The 11,146-nt window shown below is 44.2% G+C and overlaps 2 protein-coding genes across 2 annotated transcripts in view; one reads left to right on the forward strand and one right to left on the reverse strand.

Moving 5' to 3' along the window:
- Nucleotides 1–487: 487 nt before the first annotated feature.
- LOC120294047 (putative cysteine-rich receptor-like protein kinase 9) lies at nucleotides 488–1,500 on the reverse strand. The gene is made up of 3 exons (XM_039313924.1): nucleotides 1,131–1,500; nucleotides 615–1,054; nucleotides 488–491 (listed from the first exon to the last, which is right to left on the reverse strand). Exons 1-3 carry the CDS (start codon nucleotides 1,203–1,205, stop codon nucleotides 488–490), a joined length of 519 nt encoding a protein of 172 aa, XP_039169858.1. The 5' UTR covers nucleotides 1,206–1,500.
- LOC120294048 (bidirectional sugar transporter SWEET1-like) overlaps nucleotides 1,437–11,146 on the forward strand; it is a 17,199-nt gene continuing 7,489 nt past the window's right edge. The window contains exon 1 of the mRNA XM_039313925.1: nucleotides 1,437–1,487. Coding sequence (XP_039169859.1) covers nucleotides 1,437–1,487 — 51 coding nt within the window. The remainder of the gene's footprint in view (nucleotides 1,488–11,146) is intronic.

Genomic DNA, 11,146 nt, shown 5'->3' on the forward strand with positions numbered 1-11,146 from the left:
ATCAAAATCACATGCCAATGGTCCATTTCGGTGGCCAATCTTGTGCTTAGATATTGACCATGGTCAAGATAACATCTCGTGGCAAGGGGGTCAAACTCTTCATTTGGTAAGGTCTTCACCTATCTTGCCGGTGGCTATGTGACATCTAGAAGTTTCCATACTGATAATTGTATTTTTGGACTAAGTTTCCATAAAAAGGGCTCTTGCAAGTCAAAGTGGAATCCCTGTGCCAGTCCCTCGTGGTCCACTCATGCCCGTGTTTACCAAATTACCAGGAGTCGTATGCATCCACTCAATCCTCACTTTACTTTAGGGTGGCATTTTCTTTGGAAAATATTAATATGTAGTCCGTCAACATCTCCTCACTTGACTTTAAGGTGGCATTTTCTTTGGAAAAATATTAATATATAGTCCGTCAACACCATAAAAAGATTTACACATTGAATGGCTATGATTACATTAATCGAGATTGTATTATCGTGGAAACTCAGCTGCAGTACACATTCCAATGATCAAACACCAATTGTATAAGAAATTTGGCTTATTCCAAGCGAAAAACAGCTATTTAATTTATAATATTGCTGTTCGACGGAAAAAGAAAATTATAATATTGCGGGACAGAGTGGGAAATAATAATAAAAAGCCAGAGAAAACAAAACCAGGTACCTTCAGGTGCAGTCACCTGAGCAGGAGGAGAAAGAAGCCGGACCGGTGGTGGCGCTGCCACCGTCACCACAGTCACCAAGTCGGGGTCGTAAAAGGAGTAGACCTCAAACCTCACGTTGCAGCTCGGAGTAAATACCTTTCCTCCTGGCGTTTCCGGAGGGAGACGAGCTATCGCCGACCGAAGGCATGTGCCGCAGTCCGATGCGGTCAAATCGGGCGTGCACTCCGCGAGCGTGTACAGCCGTTGCGAGCCCACGAGCTCAGCCTCTGCGGCGGCCACTTTCTTCCCTGATCCACTGCTCGGGGCCCTCCGCAGTACATCGTCCATGGTTTCATTCAGGAGTTGAAAGAACCGAGATGGGTCCTCTGTGACGTTCCAACCGTTCCCCTGCTTCGCCACAGGATAAGGTTGCATGACCGAGTAAATGGGCTGATCTGAGTACCTTAGCATGCATATGTCGTACCAGATGATGGAGATTCTTTTGCCAGGGCATCGCCGGCCAATATCTTGGGCTGCCTTGGCTACGCAGTTGCTGCATGTCGGGGCGTCGATGTCACCACGGCAGAGGAAGATCCGTAGGTCTGGTCAGGTGGGTATTCGCCAGCGGTGGCCACTGCTGCTGATGTTGTTGCTGGCGGAATCGGCAGCGGAGGAAAGTGATGGGAGGAGTTCATTGAGGCTATTTTGGTAGGTGGAATTAGGAAGGAAGGGTTTGGTGTTAGGGCAATAGTTGTCGATAAAATTAGGTGCCGCTTCACTGATGTGAGAGATGCCGATGAGCAAATTGATGGAGAAGAGGAGAGGGAGGGAGATGGTGAAGGTAGAGCTCATGTTGCGATGGATATAATTACATTTGGCTTCTGTTGGTTCTTCTTTTAGTCATTATAAGCTTTGTATAAAAGCCCACTATTGGTTTTTTTTTTTTTGGAGCAAAAAAGCCCACTATTGGTTGACAGATTTGTATTTTTTCTCTTTCCAAGAGCTTTTTGATTTGTCTAATCGAATTCTTGATCTTACATTATTTTTCTATTCAAGCACCTCCCCTAAGTGCCACTCCTCAAGGTCAATCTTCTTGGCCTTATTTTTCCGAAAGTTATTGTGGCCTCATATGACGGGTGCTTTTCACACGTAACTTTCGCTCAACTAATTATGAGCCGGAACAGTTGGGTAGCACATGGGAACATTCTATTCTTTTATTCTTTTACTCCTTAAATGAAAAAAAATAAAAATCATTTGGTGACATCAACTATTTTTCTATTCCCATTATAGAAAAGTAGCTGAGGAATATATTTTAAATATAAATAAGAAGTAAAAAAAAAAGTAATTTTTTGTTTTCGAAAATAATTTCTACCAATTGCTGCCCTCCGTCACGCGTCGGCAACCACCATTGTCAATTGGCAACGCGGCAAGGGGTGGCTGCAATGGGTGGCGGTGGCGGCGATCAGCAATTGATGGCCGCAAGTGGTCGGTGGCGGTGGCTACGGCGGCAAGCGACAGCAATGACGATGGCGAGCGGTGGCCGTCAAACACATTCCTAATTTTTTTTGTAGATTGTACTAAACACATTTTTATTCTTTTTTCTATTCCTAGAATGTAAATTTTATATGGTTACCAAATACATTATTTTACTTAGAAATTGTTCCGATAAATAGAAATAGAAAAGAACTATTTAAAATATATATATTTCCTAGAACATAAATGTTACTATTGCACCCTAATGTCCTAACGTGGACTTTTATGGGATCGCAAAATAAACATCTAATTAAGTGAGTACTATCGTGATCTCCTCAAAGCCCTCCTGCGGGCAGGAAAGTTAATGGTTAACCAAGTTTAGGTTTAGTTCAAGCTTTTTCAAGCTCTCCAATTAATGACTTATTATTCGAGTTTTTTAACCTACAAGTCCTACATTTTCATTTAGATTTATGGTTGGTCAACTAGAAATCCAATTAAAATATCAGAATAAATATTTTACTCCTATGCAACCCATAACCAGAAAAATTGGAATTGAGGACTTTATTACACTAGTTAATCCATTAATGCCCTTACAATACTTAAATCTTATTTAAATTGGATGATTTTTCAAAAGATTTTTTCTTGCATTAAAAATATTCAAAAAACTGATTTAGGCTTTTTCCTAATTTTTGAAATCGTTGAAGTATTTTTTTTTTCATGCATTTTTAAGAGAAAAGTACTTAAATACCAATTTTAGACCGACCAGGTCGAGTCCCTCCCCAGAACGCCAAGCACACCTCTTTCCCCCTATTTTAATCTTCTCTCTTCCTCCTTCTTTGTCCTTCTTCTTCTCTCTCGTCTTATCCCCGTTCCCTCTCTCTACACTAGCAAGAATAGGGAAGACAAGCATTGACAACACTAAGACCTTCACGCTCGACCAAGATCAATTCTTGTTAGTTGGGTTCACTTTCATGTGAAAAAAAGCTTAATGAATAGCAAATCCAAAAGGACTTGAGTCCATATGATAAATCACATGAAGAAATAGAGTTTTTCACTATCTTTTAAGTGGTAACCGCAAATAAGTTATTATGGACATAGTAATAATAGAAAAAGAGAAAGCAAAAAATATGGAGTTTCAGGGTCAATTTGATTTACATCAAGACGTTGATTCGTGGTCCGATTAAGCTGAAATTTTGTCAACGTGTTCATGGTACACTGTTCTCGAATCTGGATGTTTTGATTTTTGTTTGAAGCTCCCTACACTAGATTTTTCTTGAGTCAATAAAAACTTGTGTTTTTTTGTCAAATTTATCCTTGATCTCTTAAAATTTATGCGTGTTGCCAATAATGATGTTCTTGAGGTCTTTGCTGCTATGTACCTTTAGTATTTACTAGAGAAGAACATTTTTTACCCAATTTTGTTGAGAGTGAAAATTTTTAGGTGGATTCTAATCCCATTGTTTTTTTTTTATCTCCTCACACCGGGGAGGTTTTCCATATAAAAATCGCCTTGTGTTTGCATGCTTGAAATTTATTTTTACTCTTCTATATCGGTTTTTATTAGATTTACATAAGAGGAGAGATTATTATGCTGTGTTAATATGATATGTTTGAGTTGTTACTATTCTCTCATTAAAATGGTATCAGAGCTTTGGTTATTGCTTGATTTGGGTGTGGCTCGCAATGGCTAGGTGAGCCTAACAAGTCGCCGAACCTCACTTAGCTGGTCACCGGCGCCGCATCGGCCAACAATGACTAATGACTGGTGGGGGAAGAAGAAAGAGAAGGAGAAAAGAAGAAAAGTTACTAAATAATTTTCTATTTCAAATTTAGGAAATAAAGGAATAGAATAAGTTATTATTTAACCTATTAACAAACAGGCCTCAGGTTCCCGTCCGTTGTTCCAAAAATATGAGTTTTTTTTTTTTTTGAACAAACAAAAAATACGAGTTCAAAAGCCCCCTTAAAAGGGTTCTCGTAAGTCAAAGTCAATTGACTTTGAGTGGAATCCACCAATGGCAAATTGCTGCCAGTCCCTCGTGGTCCGCTCAGGCCCGTGTTCACCGGGAAATCTATCCATCCACTCGTTTACGACTTGACTTCAAGATGGCATTTTTTTTGGGGAAAATATTATATAGAATCGATATATGCAGGCCGACATCATCGTAATACTAAATTGTGTGGATATTAAAATGAGTATATGACCAATGGCTATGATTGTGTTGATCTAGATGGTTGAGTCTTTCTCTTTTGTCCTACTAAGCTAAATTAAATTGACGACAATATTATAATATATATTATCATGGAAATTCAGCTGCAGTTCACATATCTATGATCAAATGCCGCTTCTAAAAGAAGATCGACTATTTCCCAAGCAAAAAGCAGCTATTTTAATTTGTAATATTGCCCCAAAGAGAGGGAAATTAAAATAAATAATAAATAATAAAATGACAAAACTAGGTGCCTTTAGGCACCCCCACCGTCGCCAAAGTCCTCAACGCAGCAGTGTCTTAAAAGTGGAGCTCCTTAAACCTCACGTTGCAGCTGGAAATCAACACCCTTCGTCTCGGCGTCCCCTGAGGGAGACGTGCGATTGCCCACCGGAGGCCTGTGCCGTAGTCCGAAGCCGTCAAGTTGGGTGTGCACTCCGTGAGCGTGTAAAGCTGTCGCGAGCCCGCCAGCTCGGTATCGGTCGTCTGTGATGTTCGAACGTTCGCATGTATCAACATGGGCTGTTTGCATGACCGAGTAAAGGGCTGATTTGAGTACCTCATCATGCATGTGTCGTACCACATGATGGAGGTTGTCATGCCCCAACCCCGAGCGCGAGCACATCCCACTGCGGTCGATCAAATGCGACATTCCCAAGTAGTGTTGCCGACCCTATTGATTTATTATCATGGCCGGAACGTATTATAAAACCCCAACAATAAAATACGGGATAGAAAAGCAGAAAACAATTTCGCAACCAATCACTTACACAAACCAACGGAGTTACAGACGGGGCCTATAGCCAAAAGTCTACAAAAGACCGGCTTTAAAAATGAACTGTCCTACGACGGATAGAAAAGCAGGAAACAATTTCACAACCAATCACTTACACAAACCAACGGAGTTACAGAGATTTTAAGGCCTACAGCCAAAAGTCTACAAAAGACCGGCTAAAAATGAACTGTCCTACGACCCCTGAAGTCGGACACGCTCTCCAATCCTTATGACTTCACCTCCGCAACCTCAAGGCCAACCAAAGCTATCCTGGCCGCTGCTTCGTCCACAGGGACCTGAAATTTTAATCCCACAACCGGATGAGACGATGTCTCACAAGTTCAACCCCCTAAACCCCTATTAGAAAGAAAATACGTCCCCGGTGGCCTAGCCACATCACACGAAGACTTTACCTCGCCTCAGCTTTTATCCGCAAAGTTAGCATAATTTATATAAACCAACCACGTGCAATTATGATAACCAAACAACTATGATACAATCACATCATCGAACAATTCAACTCTTTGATCGCTCAACGATCAATCGACTCGCCGATTACATGTCATTCTAACAAATCAATCATTGCCTCCAATCACACTCCCACTGCCCCACTAAAATTAGAATCAGTGGCATCATGGCTCCACTCGGCATGACCTTTAAAAAGGTGGTAGATTACGGCCCGGCTGGCCGCGACTTTTATCAGGTGGCATATCACAGCCCCACTGGGCGCGACCTCTAATAGGTGGTATATCACGGCCCTACTGGGCACGACCTTTATCAGATGGCATATTACGGCCCCAGGCGCGGCACCTAATAGAGAAGCATATCACGGCCTACTGGGGCGCGACGTTTATCGGTGGCATATCATGGCCCCACTGGCGCGACCTTATCGGGTGGCATATCACGGCCAACCGGGCGCGACCTTTATCAGGTGGTATATCACGCCCCACCGGGCGCCGACCTCTAATAGGTGGTATATCACGGCTCCACTGGGCGCGACCTCTAATAGGTGGCATATCACGGCCCCACTGGGCGCGACCTTTATCAGGTGGCATATCACGGCCAATCGCTCATTCATTTCCACACTTAGGATTTTATAAAGAGTCTCTATATATCGCAATCACACTCAATTTGCCACAACCAATCATCAATATCAAATTCTAAATGCACAAAGAGCGATCGACACAAAATTCCTCGAGAGTTTAGGTCCTGACAAAATTTTGGAATTTATTAAATAATTAAATTTATTCCGAAAATAATTAAATAACAATATTCATATTTTTCACGATCCACACTCAATTTATAATATCCAATCATCAATTTCAAAATCCAACTACGGGAGCGATTGGCACGAAATTCTGAAAGAATCGGGATCAAAATAAATTTTCCGTTTGTTTTTAAATAATAATATTTTAATAATTTCTGGAATTAATATAATATTATAAATTTCCAGAATTTTGAAGCAATTAAATAATTCAAAATTAAAACCCTATTATGTCACATCAAGGTTTTATATTAAAAATAAACATACTTAACTTTAAACTAAACACACTTTAACTTAATTAAACACCATAATCTAATCATCAACCAAATAAACTAATTTAACCACCTAAGCTTACTTAACTTAGGCTAAGCACACTTAGGGCATCATTAACCGTCTAATCAAGGTTTAGTGAGTTAAACTCACCGGATTAGCAAGCCGAGCGGACCAAAACGATGGGGACGCCGAGGAGAACAACTTTCCTCAAAGCAAGCCGAGCATCCAGGCTCGAGAAGGCGGCCAAAACGAGCCAAAACCCCGCTGCAATATCCATTTTTGCAGCTACTGATTTGGGGCTGGAGGAGAAGGATCCGATGCGGAATGGGCAGAGGAGGCCGGCGGCAGCATGCGGGTGAGGCGGTAGCCCGGGCGACCCTTCGGCGGCGGCAAGGGCTCGGGACAGCCCGGCCAACAAGCCGGGAGGCGCGGCTGAGCGCGAGCCGCCGACGAGCGCGCGCCCGCGCGACGCACGGCGACGGCGACGGCGACGGCGACGACCGCAGCGGCTCCGGCGGTGAGCTGGCGGCGACGGCGAATGGTGAAGGGGGCGGACGGCCATGGCTGCTCCAGCTTCTTCTCTGCCATTTTTATGATCTTCGCACAACAACAATGATGTAGAGAGGTGACGGGAGAGGAAAGGGGAAGACGGAGGGGTGCGGCGCGCAGCGGCGATGGTGCGCAGCGACGATGGGTTCCGGCGACGAGCGAGCGGATGGCCGAGCGGTGGTCGGGCGGACGCAGCTCCTCCTTGAAGCCTCGCACAACCTTTTCTCTCTCCAAGTCCCAAGGAAGAAGATGAAGATTGAAGTGAGAGGTGCTTTTTGGGGACCAATGAGCATTCGACACTTGTCAACACCTCATTTGCTTTGGCCCCAACCACGACATAAGCTGACCTCACATTCCACTAACTTCAAATCTCCCACAACAATTCTCCAATGGGTCCATTTTATTTTTCCGCCGAGGCATGAAACTTTGTACATCAATTCCTTTAATTCCAATATATTCTCTCCCAATTGAGTCCAATTGAAGTCCATAAAATAAATCCAATGTCACCACACTTTAATTCATATCTTCACTTGTCCATAGAACCAACTTAAGTCCCAAAAGCGACCAAAGACAAGCCTACTAATTTCTCGAGCCAAATTAGCCATTTTCGATTTAATTGCTGAAAACTCTGATTTCATGAAAATCTTCCAAAGATAAGTCAATGGTCCTAAAATGATTTGTGACACACCCAGACTTTCAATTCTGAATTCGATCTCAATTTCACGGTTAATTTCGGCTTTGGCATGATACTAGCGCGGTCCAACCTACCGAGTAGCCTTTAGAGATTTTAAATGCATTTGACCCGTGATTGATCATCTCAAGCCACAATGTACATCTTTGAAACATTGGTGACTTTCGGTTGCCTGGATACTGACAACGTTTCAAATACGAACACGGGGTACCTAATCGATAGAAAAGTCGGGTCCGGCCGATCGACACGAATTGTGCGATCTGGTGGAATCACCCACACCCGATCACATGCCCTCGTCGAGTCGACCTATCTCCGATCTTTAATCGATTTTAATCAAGGCCGTAATGATCCTTGCAGACTAGCTGGGTCGAAAGGTCGCCTCGGTCAAATTCTCGAGTCCGATGCATTATAAACTCTTAATAGCTTCGCCCGATAAGCTAGTTTCCACATGAGTGGCCAACTCAAGGAAAAGAACTATATGCGTGCCAACGAAATGCCCATCTCAATTTATTGAAAATAGAATCGGAAAATCGGGATGTCACAGAGGTTCTTTTGCCGGGGCATCGCCGGCTAATATCTTGAGCTGCGGTGGCTATGCAATTGCTGCATGTCAGCATCGATGTCGTCATGGCAGAGGAAGATCCCATAAGGTATCGTGTGTCGAGTTCTGGCCGGCGGTGGCATTCGCGAACCTACCACTGCTGCTGCTGCTGTCGCCGGCAGAATTGGCAGCGGAGGAGGAAAGTGATGAGAGGAGACTCTCGAGGTTTTTGAGGTAGGTGGAATTAGGAAGGAAGGGTTTGGTTATGGGGCAATTTTTTACGATAAAAACAGGTGCCGCTTCACTGACGTGAGGAATGCTGATGAGCGATTTGATGTTGAAAAAAAGGAGGGAGATGGTGAAGGGAGACCTCATGTTGATATCTCTAAAGATTTTCGTTGGTTCATAAAGATTTTCTTGTGTTGTATCTCTATAATCATTATAACCTTGTACAAAAAGTGCACTTTTTGGTCCTTACATTCGTCTTTTTCTTTCAATCGTGTCCTTTCAACTTTTGATTTGCCTAATCGATTTCTCGATCTGACATTAGTTTTCTATACAAGCCCTCCCTGTTCCCAATTGGGTCAAATGCGTGACCGACAAGAGTTCAACATGAAAAGACCTTTTGCTAGTCTGTAAGGCAATTCATGGACTAAAGAGAATCTGACAAATTGAACGACATGTTCGCAGCCAAGCCGCATCACCTTTTCGAGGCTCCGGCGAAATATAAAACTTAAAATATATTTTCTTAAAAAATATCACTTGTGTCATTTGATAATAATTTATTTAAAAATTTTCATAAATAATAGAAAAATTTTCGTTAAATATTTTTTTCAAAATGATATAAATAATTATTTTTAAAAAATATTTTTCATATCATTCATTTTTCATAAAGCAAATAAAGTTTATAGTGACAGTTATTACAACATAATCAAGTTGCTATTACATGCTTGCTTGGAGCATACTCACGATGTGCTCCTAATGGAATGCTCGGGCGCATAGGGGCCTCAGCTCGGAGTCTTGACTTGAGATCTTCTCATCTAGACTTCTAGTCACTCTTATGGCTACAAGTTGCCAAAACCTTCTGTCATTGGCAGCTGGTACAGTTGATACCGCTTGTGAATTTTGATGGACCATTGTCAATTATTGTAGGAAATTTAATTGATAAAGTGGTGATAGTAATATCCAAATACTTATGCATTTGGCCAAGTTGGGTATGACGAATGGTATACGAAGCAGGGATGGCTCTTGAAAGAAAGTCTTGTGGGGGGGCAGGGGGGGTGTCAAAGTCTAGGGTAATTATTATCCTTTTTTTTTGTGTGTGTGTGGAGATCAAGAGAAATGGATAGCTCATTAAGTTAATGGATACCATGAGAAAATCACCGTGTCCAATATAAATGGATCCCAACAATCTTATGCTTCGAACAAGTCATGTACCAATGCTTGAATACTACATGTCCGTAACATGAGCCGGACTAGCTAAGTCATTTTCCTTTCTCAGGGTGCGTTTGGAACTACTTTGGGGAAAGCCTTTAGGAAAATGCAAAAACCTTGACTTAAAGGTATTTTTCAAAATGCAACCGTGTTTGGTAAATTATACTTTGAAAGCTCTTTGTGAAGTGCTTTGAGCAAAATAGTGTTTGGAAAATTACATTTACAAAAGAGTTTTGTGGTAAAAAAAAAATTATCAAAAGAAAAATTAAAAAAAAAATGCCTGCAAGGGTACAACGGCCACGACCTCCCGCCGACCCGGGATCCTGGGTCGTGGAGGCGGTGTCTGGTCGCACGAACTCTCGCACGTCGCCGAAGGTCGCGCGACCTCGCAGCGTCGCCGGGAGGTCGCGCGACCAGATCCGGTCACGCGCAGGTCGCGCGACCTCGGCGACAGATCCGTCGTGCGGAGGTGCGACTCAGGCCGGCCCGTCCGGATCATCCGGTCGCGCGACCTCGCGGAGACTAGTCCGGCGACCGTGATCCGGTCGCGCGACTCGCGGTGACCAGTCCGGCGGCGAGATCCGGTCGCGCGACCTCGCGGCTAACCAATCGGTGACCGAGATCCGGTCGCCGCGAGGTCGCGCGACCTCGCGCATCGCCTGAGGTCGCGACCCGGATCCGGCTCTTGCGAGGTCGCGCGACCTCCGGCGCACCAGATCCGGGGTCGCGTGGAGGTCGCGCGACCGGCGACAGTCGCTCGGCGACCAGATCTGGTCGCCGCGAGGTCTCGCGACTCGCGCGTCGCCGGAGGTCGCGCAACCAGATCCGGGTCGCGCAGAGGTCGCGCGGTGACGTCGCGCGACCGGATCTGTCTCGCCGAGGTCGCGCGACCTCGCGGCAACTAGTCCGACCCAGATCTGGTCGCCGGCGAGGTCAGCCTCCCGGGCGTGAGATCCTGGTGTGCGAGAGTCGCGCAGCCGAGGTTGCCGCCACCAGATCCTCGTGACCTCCAGGCCGACTGCGACCTTCGGCGGACCTCGTTGGAGGTCGCCCGAACCCGAGGCTCGCCCGAAGAAGATGAACAGTGTTCATACAAGGACACGCACTTAGGAAAAACAAAAAATTCGTGAGGATAATTTTGGAAAAAAAAAAAGATGAATGAAGGAGCTCCCAAGATGCCGAGAATGCTGAAAGCCTTCCAAGTTACTTGCTTTCCCATTAAGAGACTTCGAAAGTCTGGTTCCCAAACACCCATTTTTTTGCCCAAAAGGGCTTTTGATGCCCAAAGCC

This window comes from Eucalyptus grandis, chromosome 5 (assembly GCF_016545825.1).
Source record: "Eucalyptus grandis isolate ANBG69807.140 chromosome 5, ASM1654582v1, whole genome shotgun sequence".
Lineage (NCBI taxonomy): Eukaryota > Viridiplantae > Streptophyta > Magnoliopsida > Myrtales > Myrtaceae > Eucalyptus > Eucalyptus grandis.